Source organism: Equus przewalskii, chromosome 4 (genome assembly GCF_037783145.1).
Source record: "Equus przewalskii isolate Varuska chromosome 4, EquPr2, whole genome shotgun sequence".
Taxonomy (NCBI): domain Eukaryota; kingdom Metazoa; phylum Chordata; class Mammalia; order Perissodactyla; family Equidae; genus Equus; species Equus przewalskii.
Genome location: NC_091834.1, coordinates 42,003,796 through 42,026,316, shown reverse-complemented (window position 1 = coordinate 42,026,316; position 22,521 = coordinate 42,003,796). Strand labels below are relative to the sequence as shown.

At 42.5% G+C, this 22,521-nt stretch overlaps 1 protein-coding gene and 1 long non-coding RNA gene across 40 annotated transcripts in view; one reads left to right on the top strand and one right to left on the bottom strand.

Annotated features, from left to right (window-relative positions):
- The window catches only part of ICA1 (islet cell autoantigen 1), a 142,192-nt gene that overhangs the window by 44,236 nt on the left and 75,435 nt on the right, over positions 1 to 22,521 (top strand). The window contains exon 7 of one of the 39 annotated variants that reach the window (XM_070615767.1): positions 2,781 to 6,093. The exons of 34 other annotated variants lie outside the window; for them this stretch is intronic. In XM_070615767.1, coding sequence (XP_070471868.1) covers positions 2,781 to 2,822 — 42 coding nt within the window. In that variant the 3' untranslated portion in view covers positions 2,823 to 6,093. Of the gene's footprint in view, positions 1 to 2,780; positions 6,094 to 22,521 lie in introns of those variants that run through there. 4 more of the 39 variants (XM_070615769.1, XM_070615771.1, XM_070615770.1 and 1 more) reach the window with 4 other exon arrangements.
- Positions 15,679 to 19,464, bottom strand: LOC103555278 (uncharacterized). The gene is made up of 2 exons (XR_545976.2): positions 19,362 to 19,464; positions 15,679 to 15,999 (listed from the first exon to the last, which is right to left on the bottom strand). It is a non-coding gene; the product is annotated as an uncharacterized lncRNA (long non-coding RNA).

Here is a 22,521-nt window from a genome sequence, read left to right as displayed (position 1 = left end):
TTTTCCTTTTGGGTAACAGCTCAAATATCATCTTTTCTAGCTAGTCCTCTTATTCTCTCATGGCAAATTGGTTATGATTTTTACCATCTTCAAGAATTTACTATGAAAAAAGACAGTTGCACCCTGGTGGGTCAGCTTAGCACTCTCATTTTAAATGTTTATGATTTAGGGATTCATCTCACTATGTTATTACTCTTATTTTATAAAATGTTGATTTACTTAGATACATTAAAAAATGTAAGATTTATTTAATTTCAAACAGGAGCAGTATAGCTACTATTTCCTGAGTGCCAATAGCTTTATAGTACTATAAGTTACCTTTTTTGGGGGGGGAGGTGAGGAAGATTGGCCCTGAGCTAACATCTGTTGCCAATCTTCCTCTTTTTGCTTGAGGAAGATTGTCGCTGAGCCAACATCTGTGCCAGTCTTCCTCTGTTTTATATGTGGGTCGCTGCCACAGCATGGCTTGATGAGCAGTGTGTAGGTCCACACCTGGGATCTGAACCTGTGAACCCTGGGCTGCCAAAGCAAAGCACACAACTTAACCACTACACCATTGGGCCAGCCCCTGTAAGCTACTTTTATTAGAGTTTAAAAGAATTTCCTTCAAATACATTCTTCTTTGCAACCAGACTTTTCAGTGACAGAAAAAATAATGAGTTGATGGTTGACTAAATTGTCACTTTCACATAAGACTGGATTTATAAATTGGCTATGCAGAGTTAATATTTCAGAAAGAAATCTCTAAATCACAATTGCTTTAGGGAAAACCCGTGTTCTAAGGGATATTGAGAAGCTTTGAATAGCACTTTTTAAATGATTGATTATTTTTGTGAACCCCAACAAAGTGTTCCTAACAGGATTTATCCCAAGCAGTATTGGCCCCCTAATGGAGTCATAGACTGGCAGTGCTTTCACAGGTTTCCTGTCTCCCAGGGAAACTCAGAATCCCCTTGTATCCCAAGTCCTAAGTCTAGCCATACTTGATTGTTTGAACTATCAAAAGAATGAGTCAATAGGAAACTCGTATTTTCCATTCATAGTTCTGAGATTTAAAAAAAAAAAAAATTGATGATTCCTTGATCTCCAGAGAACGATATAATACTAATTTAAGAGGGAAATTAGCCAATTGAGGCCGGAGTATTACCCAGCATATGACTTAGCCAAGGGTGGGTCTGTTCACTAAATTGTGCAGGATTCTTGACCACTTTCAACTCACTTCTTCAAAGAGTAGCTTCACTTTGCCTCTTTTAATGAGTTTTGGTAAAAGTAAAATTACTTAAACAGAAAGCAACTTTTTATTTTTTTATTTTTTTATTTTTTATTGAGTTAATGATAGGTTACAATCTTGTGAAATTTCAGTTGTACATTATTGTTTGTCAGTCGTGTTGTAGGTGCACCACTTCAGCCTTTGTGCCTACCCCCTACCCCCTCTTTCCCCTGGTAGCCACTAATCTGTTCTCTTTGTCTACATTTTTAAATTCCTCATATGAGTGGAGTCATACAGAGATTGTCCTTCTCTATCTGGATTATTTCACTTAACATAATTCCCTCAAGGTCCATCCATGTTGTTGTGAATGGGACGATTTTGTTCAAACAGAAAGCAGCTTTAAAGTATCTGTGCTTAGCCTTCTAGCATAAAATTTTCAGGACAATTCCAGGTATAATAAAATTACCCCAAGTGAAAAAATTCTGTTTCATATTCGGCAATTATCCCACACTTAATCATTGCACAAGATAAATGAGACTCGTATATAGGAGCCCTAAAATCTTAAACTGGCCAATTTTACATGGACTCAGGGAGCTCTAAAAAGAAGCAGGCCCTTGAAAGGCCATTAGTACAACTTTGAAATGAAATTCCCACATGCATTAATCAAGCTTCTGTTGTTCCCATCAAATGAAATATGATTTTAGGGCTTGGTAACACTTCACACTTGATTGGCTCTTTCTATCCGACTACCCATCTATCTGTCCATCCATCTATTTAAATTCACTCCCCAGCTGTGAGTCTGAGACAACCATTGTCATTTAGATGCTGATTCCTTACTGTGGTTCTTCTGGCGACTGCTGACATTGGAATAAGGGATACTTCTCAAGATAGATTAATTATATAAACAAATTGAGGGATGGGTTGGTTGGGTTTTTTTTCTGCTTTGTTCTTTTAAATAGTTTTTGTCTCTTTTTTCTAGGCATTTAGAGGTAAGACTCTGCATTCTTAAAAGCAAAAATAGTTCATGGGTATTAGTTCACGTTCTGAGAGAGGTCCAGGCAAAGAGACTTGGAAAATACCCACATGGAGGGAAGAAGGACCATATGAAAAGCCCATAGATTAATAATGCGTGTGAAATAAATGAAGAAATTTCTCAAATAGACAGGGAGACTGAAAAGAAGCTAGCAGAGTAAAATATGTTACATTTAGGATCTTGTTTCCTTTCATTTTTTTTAATCTTAAATTAGGGGGACAAGGATGCAGGCTACAGTAATTGCTTCTGGGGCAGGGAACTAGATTGGGGGTGGAAGGGGGTGAGAGGAGAGAAGATAAGCAGAGATGAGCGTGAGGGGAGGTTTCACCGTATGACTTTTTGTGCCTTTAAAATTTTGTGCTGTGTGCATGTATTATCCTTAAAGTAATTTGTATTAAAAAATAATGAGAATTAATGAGATTAGAATGACAGCAAATAAGATTTGGTAGAAGGAAAGGGAGAATGACAGAAAACTCTCTTCAGTTGACAAAAATTGGGACAGTTTTTTTGTTTGTTTCTTTTTAATAATAATAAAAGGAAGAGAGAAGACAGGCTTTAGAAGCCAAGATGGGAAACTAAGTTCCAAAGGTGATGTCAGACGGGCAGCCCGATGGAGGAAGTCGGAGGATGAAGTCATTTTCGAAAGCCATCAGCAGGGAGAGCCATGTGAGGTGGTTAAGTCACTGAGGGATGAAAGAATCGAAACAACGCCTGAGGGAAACCCACCAAAATCAAGAAAGATGAGAACATTTCTGTTAAAGCCTTTACTGTTCTAAGAGAACTGGGATAAGCAGAGTTATGCTTATCCTGAAGCGTTTAGAAAAAGGTGAGAAAGTAAAAACATAATTTTTCCTATCTCCCCTCAATTTCATCCTAGAAGGAACAACTTCTATTATTTTGCACCAGTGAGAATGTAAATAAAATTCCTTCCCAAAGAATTTTCCACCCCATGCTGAGGCCTTTGAGTTGGGTTGTAGCATCATATAGGCTGATATTTGGTCTTTTAATTTGGAAGTTTTCTGCTGGCTTTAATGACTTGTGCTGTGTTCATCGTCCACTTTTAATTCTCATTCATGCTGTTTAATATGCTCAGCCAAAATCTTTCCTTGCAGTATCTCTCTCAACTCTTTTCCTCTAAATCTAGCAGTTTCATCAGTTACTTTTTATCGGTAGTCTTCCAGATTTTACAAACTAAACCAAGAGTATTTAGGCTACTGTGAGCCCTAATTTTGTCGTTAAAATTTCTTGAGAAGTAATATCAGTTGCCACAAATCAATCTATATCCCTCTGGCTTCTTAGTATTTATTTATCACTAGTTTATTTTTAATACTCTCTCAAGGGCCTCTTAATGCTCACATTTAAAAAGTAATTGAAATACATGCGGATTCTAAATCACACATCTTTTTGCGCACACGTTATGGACTGGGCTCCTGCTAACAGAGTTGTGTGTCAAAGTCAGATACAACTGGGAAGGCAGAAGGCCATCGCTGCTCCCTGGGTTTCCAGAGACAGCATAGGTTCTCAAGTTTCACTGGAATTTTATCATGGTCACCACATATCAAGTGTTTTAGAATAGAACGTTGGAAGCATCTTTAGTTTTAAAGCTTCCGTACCTTTCTCATCCAGGCTGTGTAGGGGATCCTTCCTCCCCCTCCTTCCCCAAGCCCTGCTAGGAAAAGCCAGTGATTTGTAAATTGAAGCTATGTCAGCTAAAGCTTTTATTGGTACTTATTATCCGGGCCTCCGTCTGCTTTTAATTTTAATTCTGTGCCAAAAGAACTAGCTTTGCCTTTTTTTAAAAAAAGTTTTGCACGTCTTCCTCTTGAAAATAAAAAGCAACAGCTAAAAGTAGTGACATGAAGCCAGACAATGGTTCGGTTTCCTAAGTGAGGCTTCCTCTTCCCTCTCCTTAGCGTATTTTAGGTTTGGGGCAAAACCTCTTGTATTCTGTATTGACCTACTTGTCCCTCTTTTCTCCCTGGCATATCCCCATTTCCCCCACCATTTTGCAATTTCAGCTAATAACTTGTGTAAGTAAAGTAGGCATTGAGAAACTGATGTGAGGAAAGAGGATTTTGAAAAGAAAATGAAGATTTCATCGACTTTTTCACTTATTCTTCAATCGAGAAAATAAGAACAACATATTTTAAGAGAGTGTTAAACACAAATTGTGAAAAAAGTCAAAATATTGCTCATTTTTTGTTTAAAGATATATCTTTTTCATGATACAAAAGCACAGCAGATATTTAAGCTCCACACTGAACAATATGATAGGTTTATTTATGTAAGATAATTAACATATTTGAATTTTTTCCCAGCCTGGGGTTTTTCTTAGCATTCTGCCTTATAGATAGATGTAGCAGCTACTTAAATATGTACATACTGTAGACTATTTCTGATTAAATATTTGTAAAATGGTCTTCAGTTTACAAAGCTGTTTCGTATTCATTACTTCATGAAATCTACACAGCAGTTTAGTAGGGGTAAGAAGTCTTTGTCCCATTTCACAGCTAAGAGCACTGAGGTCCCAGGAGTCTGACTTGCCCACAGCCACATGTATGAACCAGGATTCGAACCCAAGTCCTCTGACTCCGTAGTCAATGCTCTTTCTACACTCAGCCCCAAGTTCCTCCTAATCCAGTAAATGGGTCTCTGGATAGCGCTGGGTTGCTGTGGGAGAAAGTGGTTTTGTGGTGGAAGAGATCCAGCTTTGCATTAAAGTAACAGCCCCATCTTCCAGCATGTTCTGCATCCTCTGTTTTCATTTCCTCTGACCCCAGGGAGTCATTTTACCAGCACCCTTAAGGAGTATTGGGATTTTTTTTTTCCTTCTCTCCAGGCCAGCCCATCAATCTGTCTGTCTTCTGAATATCTAGTCAGATATTTCTGTGTTCAGCGTTTATCACTTCTCCCGTTCCACCTTGTTCTGTGAATGCCCTTTTGATGTGAAATGGCTGGTCTCCAGCATGAGTTCCTTGGGGTCAGGTGCCTGAATCCTACAGCAGTTACACTTCAAGCTCAGGGTCCCAGGCCTGAGGGGATGATATAAGGCTCATTGATGGAAAGTAGACACCGCAAAGGCCAGCACCCTGGCCAAGGGTCCTGTGCATATTGGCTTGTGGGTTTAAAGCCAGTACTTTATGGAAAAGTTTTTACTCATAAAAGGAAAGTAACAGAGAAAGAGAGCTGGCCCCCAGCGATGTTTCCAGTAAAGGACATCTTCCTGCATATTCAACTAACCCTGAGTTAGGGCCTCTCTGGCCTACGTTGAGGATAACAACTCTGAGAAGCAAATTGGACATGGAGAATCTTGGGTCCCACCTAAAGACTCTGATGCAGGAGTCCTGGGGTGGGGCACAGAAGGCTGATTATTTAATGGGCTCCCAAGGTGATTCCCATGCTGGAGCCTGGGACCATGCCTGGGGCCATATTTCCCCAGAGCACCACTGCGGAATAGCTGATGCTCACAGTGATGGCTGATCCAACAAAAAAGGTGATCTTGTTCTATTTAACAACGTTCAAGACGAAAGATGTCTTCATTAGACAGATGTCAAATGTGTGAAGATTCTTATTTTTAAATTTTTTTTTAAAATAAAATAAACTTGGGGCCCTCCCAGTGCCGCAGGGGTTAAGTTTGCGCACTCTGCTTCAGTGGCCCAGGGTTCTCCAGTTCAGATCCCGGGCATGGACCTACGTACCGCTTATCAAGCCATGCTGTGGCAGGCGTCCCACATATAAAGTAGAGGAAGATGGGCACAGATGTTAGCTCAGGGCCAGTCTTCCTCAGCAAAAAGAGGATTGGTGGCAGATGTTAGCTCAGGGCTGGTCTTCCCCAGAAAAAAAAAAAAAATAGAATAAACTTGAATTATATGGAAAAGTCGCTTAAATGAAACACTTGATTCCCCAGGAATCCTGCTCTATTAAGCATTATTGTGCTTTTTGGTATTCACCATACATGTTTCTTTCAACTCTAGAGCCTAGGGATTTGTATACCATAGGCACTCACATATACTTACTTTGCTCATCTACGGTCAGTACTAACTTTGCTAATTAAATCTTTTCTCCATTTCAACTAACCATCCTCAGTGTTCTCTGGCTTAACTCAGAAAACTGAAAGAGCTAGAACAGAGCCTCATGTTAGTTAATATCTAGAATTGATTACTCGGAATCATGCTGCTTTGTGGGCATGCAGCAAACACCTCTGAGAATTAATTTATACGTGTTCAACACAGGGAATTTTCCAGGAGCAAGCTGGCACTGATAGTGTCCCAATATGCATGTTAAAAAAATGCGTGCAGCGTCACAAATAAATCCTCCCCCTCTGCGTCCTTCTCGGCTCCTGTGGCTTTTCCATTGCCTGTAGCTGGTCCGTCCTCTTAGAACTAGATCAGCCTCAGACTGAGAAGGCTTCACCGCCAGGTCCTCCAACACTGCCATCATTTTCCTCTGTGGTTTGTTACAGCTAACATTATTCATAAGAAATAATGTCCTGGCTCTGAGGTGCTTTCTGCAGTAAGTACCAAAACATTGAGAAAGAGTCAGGGATGGTATGAAAAGATTAATTCTCATTTGTCCCAGAATGACATTTCTTTCCTTTGGGGATGCATTAGAGGCTGTGACATCTTTAATGAAGAATGTCAGGAATATGGTAGTTTGACATTTCTTGACAGATGTTCAGCCATTCTTAAATAGGACAAAAGAAACTTTGAAGTTGAATCTAATAGTAGAAATAACAAAATCAGCAAATATATCATTAAAAGTTTATCACATGCCAGCTACTGTTCTAAGTGTTTTACATGAATAGGCTCGTTAAATTCTCCAAAGGGTAGGTACTACGGCCCTGTCTTCACAGATGAGGATTTTGAAGCTTAAAGAGGTTACACAACTTTCTCAGTGTCACACAGAATGTGGCTGGGCCAAGTGGGAAGGGATTGTGAATTGACTCAGGCCACATCTAGGCACACGTCTCCTTACCTTATTTTCTAGACCTGAAGTGATTTCTTTATGAGCATGCGTGGTGGGGACTTCTAGATTTGTCAATTAGATGAGGTTAAATAGCCTCCCTCATTTCAGTTTAAATGTTTAGTCTATTCAAAATTTGGCCTCCCATTTGCGCTGGTTTAGATAGTCTCTTTTGAGATGCTCTTTCAGAATTCCGCTCACTTCTCCCCAGGAGGGCATTGGGCTGACTGTGTCCTGTAGGTGGGCAGGGCGGATGGCGTCTTCGAAGCCACCCTCTATCCCCTGGCTCATTTCTTGTCTTTACTGCCAGGCAGCCAATCTGAGCTTGCATGGCATGTCCCTGAAGCCTCTGGCTGGGGTAATGCCTCGTCTCTTTTCACAGCCCTGACAATGCTCTAGGAGCCTCAGCCACTTTCCCCTGATGAATCACCCTAACGGCAACTCAGACTACCTTGGACTCCAATTTGGCCCCCAACCCAGGGCCACTCCCTGGCAAGCTCAGTAACCAGCACCCTCAGCCACCTGCCTCTTCCTTCCATGGGTCATGTGAGATTCCTCTGCCTTTCTTCCTCTCCACACCCTAAGAGCCCAGGGAGATACCGGGGAGCTAACTTTGGCCCTCCTTTGTCAACTGCGCTGCTTTACTTGCATGCGGCTGATCCTGTTTGGAGCGGACGGGCCTGAAAGGCAAGCCCCTTGCAAACGCCCAAGCAGATAGTAGGGCAGGCCACATTCTGCATTTAGTTTTTCCCTCAGCCCACTTTTCTGATGACTGCACCACCCAGGAGGGGATGGGCAGCGTTTCTCCCTTCCTCTTTCTGGTCATGTACCACCCCACCCCCACCATAAGAAAAGTATGATCAAGTCCACCTGCTAAAGTGGGAGATAAAAATTGGGTAGTCCTTTATTGTCTGGTAAAGTCTGAGTTTCAAACTCATTATCTTGCTGCAGACTTGAAAACCCCATTTGGGGCCTGTAGAAGCTGGCGAGTACCATTTTCTCTTTGTATTTCTCCTACAACAATCTAACTGAACAGCCTCCCGTATACCCCAGGCAGATGTATGCCCCAGGCTGACAGTGGAGAAGGTCAGGTGCATGGACATGCAAACAGAAAAGCACGTCAACATATTTCCAAAAAATGTTACCTCAATTTCCCCACACCTGGAACACAAGCCTTCTCATTTAAGAATGTATGCTTTCATCCTCTATACTCACTGACCACTAGAATGAATGAAATTTGGTTTTATGCATGAAAGAAAGGAGCAGTGATAAAAATAAATCAGACATGAAACACTTCACTTTAATCCAGAAGGTATCTGCAGTTACAAAAATAGAAGCCAACACTATCGGCAGATTTCCTGAGAAATAACAATTGACAGTGAGAAAGTAGAAAAGAATGACAAACCATGAAAGCATACTGCTGGCCATCTGGTAGAGGAGCCCAGAGCCACCAGCTCACAACTCAGCTAGTGTTTGTGACCATGGCTTAAATCTTCGTGAAGCTCTTTCATCATGTTCAAGAATCTAAATGACCTTCAGTAGTCAACTAATCCAATTTTCTATATCCAAGCGTTCCTTCAACTTCTTTTCCATTGTCCTTCATCAGACTCATCTCTTTGATTGTCAACAAAACTCTTTGCGCGTTTATTAACCTTCATATGGCAAGAACAGACTCGTGCTTCTGTCCCGCGCCTGGGTGTATCACCCCAAACAGCTAGTCTCTTCCTTTACTTCCTCCGTATCAATTTACGGTCTCTATCATCTCTAAGCCTGGCTTAAAACCCAGAACTTCCAGGAATTCACTTTTTGGTTAATATACTGCTTTGTGACTGTTCTAATATACTGTTTTGTAATTGTCCTAAAATTTTCTTTCCTTCAACTGCGCTAAAGTCTCTCAAAGACTTTAAGACGCCTTCCTTACCTCCATATCACCCTCCAAACACAGCACTCTGCTTTATCTAATAAATGGTTAGAAAATGCTTTTGATTTGACCTGCTTTCTTAATTTATTTTTATCTATAGTGTATGGTGGGAGGATCAGACTAGATTAAAATATTTCTAACATTATTTCTGTTTCATTCCAATTTTCTAACATTTCATTTTGTCAGAACACTGAATATCTGTTTCAGGTTGTAAATAAAAGTGTACATCTTTATAAAAGAGAAATCTATAGTTAGGAGGAGGTTTTTTGAATATGTATACCTGTTTCACAATCACCCAAACATGAGAGCTCTGTGGGGGTAATGAAGGCTTTATGTAACTGAGCTTAAACTATTCATTCATTTTTGAGCCACGACTGTGTAACAAGAGTTGTGTTAGGCATCAGGTATGCAATGGGTAGTGATGGTTAACACGTACTGGATGCTTACTGTGGGCCAGATACTGGGCCATATATTACTTCATTAGGCTTCTCGACAATTCTATGAACAAGCTAGTATTAAAAACCCTGTTTTACCTTTTTGAGTAGGATACAGCCTAAATCTGTAGTGAGATGTTTTCGTGTGCCTCCCCTTAAAACATTAAGAGATAAGGAGATGGGGAGTTCTTTCTCCCTTCACTAGAAGGGCAGAGGGCAGGGTAGACAAGTTTGCAAAGGAGGGAGGGTGGGGAAGATTTGGTCCGGGGAGAGGAAGTCCTGAGCAGGACTGTGGATCTGAAGGGGTAGCTCCGTCACTGTTTGCTTTCTTGTTGCTGGGGAACCGAGCACACACAAAATGAGCAGTGTGACGACACAGGCAGCTCACCTTTCCACCTGTGCCCTGACGTGTGGCTTTCTCGGCAGCTACTTCTCTATCAGGGAGGTGTGTCAGATAGACAGTGAAGGTACAGAGCAGGAATGTGGGGTCGCTGCCTTGAATAGACTCCCAGACAGCCGGGTAGACACATACATGATAACTCCAGTGCAGTGAGCTGCACCCAAAGCCCTGGAAATACAGAAGAAATGATTAATTTCTCAGCTGGCCACTATTCTGCTTGTTCTGGTAAATTTTCTTTCTCCTCTGTCTATTTCACTAACTGGCGCCTTTTCTTTCTCAAACTGACTAGTAGAGCGTTCCTCAAAATCTTCAGCAGATCCTCTATTCTTCATCATCCTCACATTGAGCAACCTAATCAACTCTCACAACTTCAATTCCTCTGTCTCCGTGTTGACCGCTAGATCTCTCTCGTTAAGCCCCATTTCTCTGTTAAGATATATGAGAACTTCTAGGAAACACTAAGGTCTCCTCACAGTCCTCACTCCTATGCCCAAACTCACCATGACATTACCCTCTGTCCATTTCCAGTCTCCTCCCCAGACAAGCTTCTTTTTTTTTTTTTTTAACAACATCCCTGACTTTGTCGATAACCCTACCAGTCTTGTAGGACCGAAACTCAAAACCCGACTCATTCTTTGCCTCATCTCCTTTATCCAGCCAGCCACCATATATATCCTGCTGAGACTTCCTTCAAAATGCACCTGCACTGTCCCTTCCGCTTGCTTCTCATTGCAGCAGCCCTAGTCTTGGATTTTCATCACTCAGGGCTTTAATGAAAGACTCCCAACAGAGTGACTCCCTCGCTCTCCCTTGCCCCTTTCCTACTCCTTGCCTTCTCTCTCCTCCCCCACCCACACTTAACCTAAATATTATCTTCTGCAAACAGTGGTCTTGTCATGTTGCATCTCTGCTCAAGGATCTACTGTGCTTATCTTTTAACCCCCAACTCCCCGTGTTCTCTACGACCTTGCCGACTTTGTCCATCCAGTGCTGGCCCACACTCCCTCATAGTAAAATGAAGCTCTTCAGCTTCGGTAATCAGACAAGATTGCAGCACTACTTGGCAATAAACGTCCTGAAGAAATTAACTGTTAATGTGGGAAAGTCCTAAGGGAGCTGAAAAACACCCTCCCTTTTCTGTAGATTTTAAAGCAGTAAGAGGTGGACTTGTTTGGATGTTTTAGATGCAGGAGACAGTGGATGATCTTGTTGTGTCCCCTTTAGATCTTAGTGCATACCTGTCTACACAATAGTTGCATTTTCTAGCGAAGCGGTCTGGAAAGCCTTTAGCATTTAAGCCAAAGAGGTAGGTACTCTATCAACCTTACCTGGCTGCACTGTTTCCACGTAGTAATGAAATGTGCATGCCTCCTCTAGATCAGGGCCCTGGACACCCTAGAGGAATTTGAATTAAATGAGACTATGCTTTGTGACTCCAATTGGTACCCTTTGTTGGTTTTTTCCCCCTCTGCTTCAAGCAGAAATCTTGTTCCTTTTTCATTTATTCTGTCAAACATTTTTATAAGCCTATTTGTGCATTAGCTGAAAATTCCTTGTCATTAGAGACTAATTCTTGTTTTTAGAAGCACTTTATAGCCTTGCTGTTCTTCATCATCTTTCTTGAATCAGGCCAGCAAGGCCTGCCTTGGCCCTTTCACCTCTTATGTTGTTCGCTCTCTAAAGGCAGAGTTTTTTCCTGAAATACTGGTCAGAATTCTGGTCTGCTCCCCACAGTCTCCTAGAAAGAAGCTCCCAGAGGGACAGACCGACCCCTCTATGAAGAGCAGTAGCTAGAAAATTGTTGGGAATGTCGCTTGAGGAAGGAATCACGTTTTTAAAAGGAGATGCTTTCCAATTCATCCCAGCCTGAGTGCCTCTATGTCTCCCTTCTCTGTGGCAATATTTGTGTTTTTTGCCGTTCTGCTTTGATTCTGGAGTAAAAAGTTACATTTGCGAAAAGAATACTCACTTCAAAGATAAATCGCCTGTCAGCAGAAACTCTGGGCTTACTTTCCATTCTTTGATCTTCCTTCAGTGGCTTCAGTGGCCAATTACTGAAGGTGCCTCTTGTGTTAGATGCTATGAGAAATAGAGCAGAGATCTAAAACAGCCCCCTCCTCAGCTTTACAGTTGAGTTGGGGAGATAACATGTATACTCATAAAAGGGAGAGAATATGCTTGGTTGCTTGGTATTCAACGAGTAGGGCATTGTAGGGCATTTCTCTAGATTTCTGTCCCCCCAGAATCTCACGGGGGACATGAAGCTCGATCTAAGTTGGGAGAACTTGCCTCTTTAAACTAATTATATTTCTATTAAATTAAAATTCATAAACCAGATGAGGGAAAGATCTCTAAGAATAACTAACCATCCTCAGTGTTCCCTTGTTTGTGTATGAGGAAGATTAGCCCTGAGCTAACATCCATGCCAAACTTCCTCCATTTTGTATGTGAGATGCCTCCACAGCATGGCTGACGAGTGGAGTAGGCCCGCTCTCGGGATCCGAACCCACAAACCTGGGCCACCGAAGCGGAGTGCGTGGAATTTTAATCACTCAGCCATGGGACCGGCCCCTCATTGTTCCTTTTTTTAAGTGATAGCTTGCGTGCTGTGTGAGAGACATTGTAAGGAGGAAGGGAGGGCCTCCCAGAGTTTGATTTACACATGGTCGCACTGGAGAGCCTGAGAGAACTGGGCAGAGACCCACTTTCCTGCTGACTCCACATCTAGTGCCCCTTCAGCCTGAGTGTGACCTGGTAGAGAGCTACTGGCGAGACTGGTCATACCAGCCAAGCTTTCTGGTTGGAAATAACAGGAAATAAGCTTGAAATTACTGGTGGATACTAAGGCTCTGCTTATTTTTAGGGAAAGTAACAGGGAAAAACAAGTGTTATGGTGACACCCTTATGTGGGAAATCTAGAGGTACTGCCAGGTTTTAGAGAGAAGTATGTGTGTGTGTGTGCACACAAATGTGAGAGCACACACACACGCGTGCTCGGAACCAACATTGTAGCTGCTTCTGGCATTTTTCTTGCCTGTCTCTTCACGATTAAACCTCAGTTGGAAGCGATGAGCTGCGTGAGTGCTACGCTTCTGCAGGAAGCTTTAACCCCACAGCTCCTCACAAGTCAGCACCTCTGTGATCCATGGTGTTTGGCCTGCTTTCTGCATCTTCTTCATTGTTCCAAAATAGTCCTGGGGTTACTTTGAGCTCTGCTTCTGGTGCTTTGGAAGTTTCCATCCACGATGTGGTCTAACTCATGCTCCAAACATGTGTCAGGTGCCACCCATTGAGTACACATGGTGTTGGGCAGCCTTGAGGGCACACGGCTTAATAGGAGATAGCAAGCTAAAGGAAACAAATCCTAGATTAATGTAAGTGATAGATACCCATGTGTAGATATCGACAAGTGACATTCCCTCAAGGCGTTTCCTGGGTATCTGACCATCTCATTATTTGGTACTATTTTATATAAATTGGACAAGCTGGCTATCTTATTCTTAACAAGCTCCCATTAATATTGTTATTCAATCCATTGTAATAATCAAAGAGGAAGAACAATATTTCAATTCACAGATGCCATTAGGTGTTAGCGTTCACTCATTCAACAAATATTTTGAGCCCCTGTTATGTACACAGCACTGGGGAGACTGCTGAGCAAAGCAGGCATAATCGCTGCCCTCATGCCAATAATAGGGGATAGACACATGATAGATATTTCATAGAGAAGAATACATCTTTAAAAATGATGGCATATTGTGTGAAAGAAAAGTACAGTGTGCTATGAGAGTCATTTAGACAAGAGAGTTAGAGCAGGCTTCTCTGTGTGGGGTCACTAATTTTAGCTGAGAGCTTGAGGATGCATTGGTGACAGCCGGAAGATTCCAGGGTGAGTTCCATGTGGAGATAACAGCATGTGTGAAAGTCCTGGGGTGGGAAAGGATGGGGGTAAAGAGGCCGGTGTTGTTGGAGCATAGCCAATGAAGGGCAGGAGCTAAGTCATCAGGACTTTGTAAAATGGGTATGGATTTTGGAATTTAAGCTAAGTATACTGAGAAGACATTGGAGGACTATAAACAAGAGAATAAAATGATCAGATTGTGTGTGTGTGTGTGTGTGTGTAAGTTGGCCTTGAGCTAACATCTGTTGCCAGTCTTCCTCTTTTTGCTTGAGGAAGATTGTCACTGAGCTAACATCTGTACCAGTCTTCCTCTATTTCATTTGGGACGCTGCCACAGTGTGGCTGGACAAGCAGTGCTAGGTCCATGCCCAGGATCGAAACCTTGCAGGGCCACAGAAGCAGTGCACGTGAACTTAACCATTACGCCACCAGGCTGGCCCCAGCTTTGTATTTTTAGTGGTTACTCTCCTGGATTTTTGAGAGTATCTTGAGAAATGGATGATGGAGGGAGTGGGGGGCATGAATGGATTGAGGGAGATTGTTAATGTAGAAGTAAGGTGACTAATGATGGTGGCTTGGACAAGAATAACAGTGACTAATGTGGAAGAAAGTTGAGGCATCTAAGTTCTGCTTTGGGGTTAGCATGAGCACAATTTGGTGAAGGCTTGCTTATGGGGAGAGAAGAGTCAAGGATGGGCCCTAGGCATCTGGCATAGTGGAGAGAGGTACCATTTACTGAGCCATGGAAAACAGGATAAGAGGCAAGTTTAGGGCATAAGAATAATAATTCATTCTTTGAGGGTATTATGTAGGAGATGAGTGTGGGATAGATCCAAGTGGAATTGTGTATTTCATTTTGGAGCCAAAGAGGAGGACCAGGGGAGATATTCCCATTTAGGAATTGTTGGTAGCTGTGATTGGTATACATGAGAAGAAAATGAAATCTCTTAGGAGAGGATTTGGAATACAAAGAAAGGGGGACTGGAATTTCAGCTTTTAAGGGTCAGGTAGAGGAGAAACCAAAGAAGTAAAAAAAAAAAAAATGCAAGATTATTTGGTGTCATGGCAACCAAAAAATGAAGTATTTCAAAGGAAGACTCTGTCAACTCTGAATTTCCCCACTGCCATGTCAAGTATGATGAAGAATGAAAACTGTTCCTGGATTTAGCGTCAGACAAGGGCAGTTTTGTAGAATTATTGAGTAACTGTGCATGTGTGGAAGGAAGAATGAGGAGATCTGAGGAAAAGGAGATATGGGTGTGAGAACAGCTCTTTTAAGAAGTGAGGGTGGGAAGTAGAGTGTAGACAAAGGACAGAAGCCTGAGAGTGGTTTTTCCTAATAGGAGACTCTAAAGCTTGTTCAATTGCAGTTGGGAAATGGGAAGGAGGTTGGGTACAAAGTGGAAGATACAGAAGAGAAAGGAATCTCTTGGTGCTAGTGGGTCCCATCTAGAAGATTAGAAGGATTGGAATGCAGAGTCCACACAAAGGGACTGGTCTTTGGTAGGAAGAGGAAAGAAAGAAAGGATGGGTACAAACAGTGGAAAGATTGTGGATCTGATGGTAGGAGAATTAGGGAGTTCTCATATCATGGCTCCTTTTTCTCCTTAAAGTATCAGGAATAGAAATCCCCTGAGAATAAAGGGAAAAAAGAAGATTTTGGTTTAAGAAGATAGGAAAATGCGTGACATATTTGACTAAAGAAACATTTAGTGGCATGAATGCCTGGTTGAGAGTAGTCATCAGGGCCACCATATACAGCTGTGCAAGTTGTGTATTGCATAGGGTCTCCATTTCTAAGAAGGGCACTGTTCACATCATAAACATCATAGATTTTTATATATGTTATGACAAGTTTCTGGCTGATGGCAGTAAAGTATCTTGTTCTTGCAAAATCAAGTTATTACCACAGCTTTCTGACAGAGAAGTCAAGTGCCTTGAGGAAGGGACATCTTGTTCTGATTCACAGGCGGGCACCATCTGGGATGCTTGTATTGTACTCATGCAGTTGCAGGGTAACAGCACTCTGCCCCAGAGGGTGATTTTTCTCCAACAGCATGCAGGTTGTTGCAGGCGCAGACATGAGAAAGTGGGTGACGGAGTCCATCTGCAGTTGGAGTTTTCAAGGCAGTTGTGGCCTGAGTAGAAATGAGAAATGCTGAAGTAGCCAAAAGAGTGGTTGAGACGATGCCCATACACTCCCAGCCAGACGGGGGGGGAAATGAGAATGGAGGTTAGTGGATCTGAACCCCATCAATGAAAACAAAGCCCTGGCTGGTATATGGGGATTCCCCAGAAAGTGAGTGCCAAGGATAGGAAGCTATGGCCAAAGACTATGATATTGAATTGGTGATTTTGAAGGTAGGGAGTTTCTGGTGATGTCAAGGTCGACGTAGGGGATGGGGGGGTGTGGTGATATATTTAGTATCTACTCAGTGGGATAAAAAAGGCATCTTAGGGGCTGGCCCAGTGGCATAGTGGTTAAATTTGTGCACTCTGCTTTGGCGGCCTGGGGTTCACAGGTTTGGATCCTGGACATGGGACCTATACACTGCTCATCAAGCCACGCTGTGGAGGCATCCCACATACAAAACAGAGGGAGATTGGCACAGATGTTAGCTCAGGGCCAATCTTCCTCACCAAAAAAAAAAGAAAAAAGAAAAAGAAATCTTATGTTTTTTCCTTTAACCATCAATATGCTCAAAGTCTAAACTAGAAAAGAGATAATGTCCCAAGAAGTAAAGAGTATGATTATCTCAATTTTTGCAATTCAATTCCAAAAAAAGAAAACAGAAATTAAATAGAAACCATGATCAGTGTTTTAAAATATGCTATTATGTACATGTGCTTTCTTAAGCGTTGCTTAGCTATTTCTTAGAAATTACTAAGAGGATTTTGATTAATTTACTCTTTATGATATGAAAAATATTTCAGATCTGTTATTTACGCAGAACAATTTCAACATGTATTTTTTGAGATTCTGTGCATTAGCAATATTGAAGAATACTTATGGTTTATTGCTCTGGAAATTTTGCAGGTAAATCCCCATAGTTTATACTTGTGTTATTTCAGAATGGTACTTCTGGGAATAAACCCAGTGTTTTTGATGGTTTCAGGTAAGCAGAGGTAGATATAGGGTGTCTTTCTTGATGTCTGGTGACATGTTAGTAAGGCTTGTTTTAAAAATAAGCAATGTGGGGCATCCCCATGGCCTAATGGTTAAGTTCAGCACACTCCACGACAGTGGCCCAGGTTTGGTTCCTGGATGTGGACCTACACCACTTGTTAGCAGCCATGCTGTGGTGGCCACCCACATGGAAAATAGAGGACGATTGCACAGATGTTAGCTCAGGGGCAATCTTCCTCAAGCTAAAAGAGGAGATTGGCAACAGATGTTGGCTCAGGGCCAATTTTCCTCAGCAAAAAAAAGAAAAAAGAAAAAAAAAGCAGTGCATGGGTATATCTGTCTGTCTGTCTAATGCCCATGAGTAGAAAAAGGTAATATCAAGACTCAACAAATTAATTTTGAAAATAGGCTAGCACACTGGGGAGCTATTTAGATGTGATAAAATATTAATTATCATGAATACAGAAATAATAACAAACAAGAGGCCTCAGAGTTAGTAAACTATTTGAATAAAGGACGCTTTAGGGATAAAGTTGTGGCTTAGACATAGACATTTAGGGTACATTTAAGCTGAAGTTTGGGAAATGAATAAAAATTTTATCTTGTATTCAACAGTAACTTCCGATATAGCTTATAACTGTGTCTGGGAGACAGGAATATCTTGTTTCTCCCTAATGTTCATATTCACTTGAATGGATATTTGGATGCTGTTCCAGTTACTATAGTTGAGTAAATTACTCCAAAACTTAGTAGAATAAAACAGCCATTTATCATGCTCACAGATTCTGTGGGTCAGGAATTCAGACAGGGCACAGAAGTGACCCTTGTGACTTCCAAGGCAAGGGACAATGCAGCTTCAGACTGGCTTTGTTTCTCAGCATGCCTGCCCTTAGAACCCAACTAGCATCCAGCAGCAACCACTAGACATGTGGGCAGTTTGGGCTTCCTCACAGCATGGTAGCATCCCCAGACCAAGAGCCAGTTGGAAGCTGCATTACCTTTTGCCTTGGAAGTCACACAGCATCATTTTTGCATTCCATTCATTAAGGCAGTTAGTTACAAAGTCTCTCCGATGTGGAACTAGAAATATTGCTGTGGCCATTTTTGCAAAATACACATATACCTATTAGTTCCTTTAAGCATTATTCAGAGATGCCTTCCTGAGATCCAGTGGCACACACATTTAAAATTTGCTGGATTTGTGGTTGCAAATGCTCTGGAAAATGAAAGAACCCCAGGTCTAGACAGACAGTGTCAACCGTCTGACAACACCTAAAGAACAATTGCCTCTCCTGACTATCCCAAACCTTCATAACCCTCTTCAACTTAATCCTCTGCCCTTACTCTCAGCTCATCACCATGCCTCCATCAAAACTCTCAAAAAAAATAATGGTCTCCACTTACTCACCTCCTTATCATTTAGCCCAGGCACTCTCCTGAAATGTCTATGACTTCCCAAAGTACAAATCCTACCAATTTTTCTCAGACCTTAAGGAACCTCCTCTTTAAAGTATTTTGCAATGTTGACCACCCCCTCCTGCTTCAAACTATGACCTTGATTCTGAAATACTATACCCTAGTCTTCCTCCCACCTTTGCTGTCTTTCTGTTCTTCTGCCTGCTCTTCTGTTCACTGTGTTAATGTTGGCATTTCCCAAGGACCCATCGTTGGCTAAATACTCTTCTTAATTTTCATGCTTTTCCTAGGTGATCTATTCATACTCCTAATTTAACTACAGTTGACGCCAAAATCTTTGTCTCCGGTCTAGCCCTCTCCCTCACACCTTTCCTAATATGCCCAACTGCCTTTTGAGCGTTCCTACTTTCATGTAGAGATGGGTCAGAACTCTAAATACAGTACATCTGAAACTGTGCCCCTGTATCGTCACCCCATTACCACCCTGGTAACAGCTCACTGTTTTATTCTCAGTAAGACTAGAAACCCAAGAAACATCTGGATGCCTTACTTTCTTGTACATTCTACCTCTAACAGATCACTAGATTTGCAGACTTTGACCTTCTGACTATTTCCTAGATCTGTGTCTTCTGTAAGCCTACCATCTTGGCTCTCCTTCAGGCCTTGTGACTCTCACCTGGACTCCCAGTCTCTACCACACCTCCCTACTTCAAGTCTGCCTTCCACAGAACCCAGTGTGATCAAAATGAAACCCATATCCAACCACATCACGTCTCTGCTCAGTGGCTGCTGAGGCCACAGGATCAAGTTCAAGCTCCTCAACATCCCACAAAGCCCTCTGTGGTTTTGCTCTTGTCCGAATCTAGGGCCTTACCTCATACCACTTCCAGCCTCATATTTAATGCTGCAAAAACATCCAGCTGCTTAGTTTCCCCCAAAGAGTGAGCTGTTTCTTACCCTCATTCCTTTGCTCATATTGTCTCCTCTGCCAAGAGACAGCTTGAGGCCGATACCACTTCAGCAGGTAGGCGTCTGATATTGCCTCAGCCCTGAGAAAGAGACTAGAAGTATGCAGGGGAGGGGGGTGAGGTAGCACAGTGTGCAGGGCAGGATGGGTGGATGTTTGTGACAATGGGTGACATTTACTCAAACCACATTTTCTGTAATAGGCCATTAGCTTGTATTCTACTTCCATATTTTGGCTTGTGGTATACCACAATCAGTATTGTTTGTCACATGCACAACTTACAGACTTTAATTTTCACAAGAAAATTTATAGAAATATATCATTCCAGAATGTGTACAATACTCTTCTGATAAAGTTCTCTCTCAGGACATTTTTGGTTGATTCCCCAACATCTGTTCTGCTCCAAGTGGTTAGTCTAAGACAGTAGTTCTCAAAGTGTGGTCCCCAACTTGCTACATCAGCATTGCCTAGGAACTTGTTAGAAATTCTTGAGCCCATCTCAGACCTGTTGAATCAGAAATTCTGGGGGTGGGGCCCAGCAACCTGTGTTTTAATGAACTACTGCAGGTGAATCTGTTGTATGCACAAGTTTGGGAACCACTGGTCTCAGACAGTCTTAATAAGCCCATTCTCATTGCCACTCACTGGCTTAAGAATACGTAGGTAACCCGATTCTGGCTAGTGGGAGGTGAGAGGAAATCAATTAGGTAGGGAGGCTTCTGGGAAAAGCGCTGTCACTCCTAAGAGAAAAAGTGCTCTGGTGTCGTTATCTGGTGTTATCATGTCTATGGATGTGAACATCTGGAACTGCCTCACCCTTCATGAAACCGTGAAGGGTGCCAGCTGATGGCAAAGGCAGCATGCTGAGAAGGACAAAACAGGAAGCTGGAAAGAACTTCAGTCCTTTAGGACTTCACAGAGCCATTGAATTAGCCAACTTTGGAGGCTGTCCTGCCTCTAAAGGGTGAATTATGTTTCCTAATTATTTAGTTCCATTTGAGTCAATTCTCTGATGCTTATTAAAAAAAATAATGAAAATTGATGCATATACTTAATCTTCATATATACATGCATTTATTCATGCCTAAAAACTCTTCCTTTGTTTTTATAGGTGACGCTTTGTTGTTAGTGCCATCTAGTCCATTCTGACTCCTAGCAACCCTGTGTACAGCAGGGCAGAACCCAGCCCAGTCTTTCTGCGGCACCCTCTCACCTTCTGGGGCTATATCAGACAGTGCTCTGCAGCTACTCCTAGGGTTTTCATGGCCAATTTTTTGGAAGTGGGTGGCCAGGTCCTTCTTCCTAGTCTGTCTTAGTCTGGAAGCACCGCTGAAACCTGTCCACCAGGGGTGACCCTGCTGGTATCTGAAATACCAGTAGCATAGCTTTCAGCATCACAGCAACATGCAGTCGCCCACAGTATGATAACCGAACAGCCACATGGTGTGGTTCCCTGACCAGGAGAGGAACCGAGGTCATGGTGGTGAGAGTGCCAAATCTTAACCACAAGACCACCAGAGCTGGCTTATAGATGATACTAGATGGTGTTTATAATTACTGACTATGTTAGGTTCTTTGAAACTAAGTGAAACCCAAATGTCCCATTCACTTCTAGAATATAGTGGTCACACTTCACTTTAACAATGAAATAATGATACTCCAAGCCCTTTTCCTTTTTTTTCCTGGAGATACAGGGCTTTCCCAGGAGTCCCTACCCAAGCATTCTTGGGAATCCCTCAGGAATGCTGTGTTTCTCAATTCTACTGTGATTGTCACTTGTGTCCTCAGTCAGCTGTCAGCCTGCCGTCCACCAGGCTGCTTTCTACAGGTCATTCCTTGTCATTCTCTAAGGGAAAAGAATTATAGTGCAGATGTGTAATTTCTCATAGAATTCAATAGCCAAGCACTATCAGAGTCCACTTCCGGAAGATGCCTCCTCCATATCCAACAGGTCCCCATGTCACAGGAGACAGCTTCACTCTCCCACCTGGAGGTGCCCTTGGCCCTGTCTTGCCTCCCACTGAGGTTCTCAGAGAAGATTAAAGTCTTACTTGTCTAAAGGGAAACAGCATGAGAGACGCCCAGTCCACCCATGAAGAAGATTAGCATTTACTTTATAATGTAGAGCTCTTTACTCCTCCTCTCTCCCTTCTGCCTCCTTTCCAGAGTATCTCCTTGGCTTTGCCTCTGTATAACCAAAGACCTACTAAAGTGCTTTCCCCGAAAACAAAGGAGCAATTTCTCCTCAAAGATGAATTCAGACCTCACTTTGAAGGCCGTTTTCCTACTTTTTGCTATCAAGGTTTTCAAAAACATAGAGTTTCTGATGATATGGCCCCTTACACAGGATCGTGCTCTCTGAGGAGTGGTAGTCAGCGTGGGGGGTGAGGATTATAAAGAGGAACTAGAAAATAGAGCAGCTATTGGAGCCACCATGCTGGGCCTTTCAGGAAGAACAATGCAACTAGACCTCAGACTCCAGAACTCGAGGATCCCCCAGGGTTTGAGAACTGGCTTATCTGTCCCTCCCTCAGCAGAGAGAACTCAGGGCTTCCTAGTTGGGTGCACAGCCACTCCCTGGCTCTGTGTCTTGTTTAGTTCCCCACCGTGAATTGTCTGTTTCTATCCATATTCCACAGTTCCGACTTCCAGGAGAGAGGATTTGATTGGGCTAGTTCATCAATGTCTTTTGTGTTTGAGCAGAGCTTTTTATACCAGATGACCTCACAGGTCATTGACTCAGATGGAATGACTCCCTTGGGTCAGGTGACAACCCCAGGTCTAATCAGCTTGTTGATGGAATGGAGGTGGGGCGAGGGACAGGGTCACAGGGTAAACCACAAAGCCACTCCTCAGGGAATAGGCTAGGATTGCTCCTTCAGCAGAGGCTGTGGGTGGGGCAGTTTCCCTCAGAAAGAGCCCCTGGGCCTGGCCAGGGCAGTTATTGCAGTGTAACCAAGTAGTACAATGCAGTCCTTTCTACAGGGGGCAAAAGGAAAGGCTGACTTTTAATTAATGATTGACATCCAGATTTTGACCTCAGCAAGTTGTCCTTGCGGACACTCAGTTTCTTCACCTGTAAAATCAGACAGTCCATCTTAGTGATTTCTAAGGACCTTCCATTCAGGGCAGATCCAGATTTTACACACC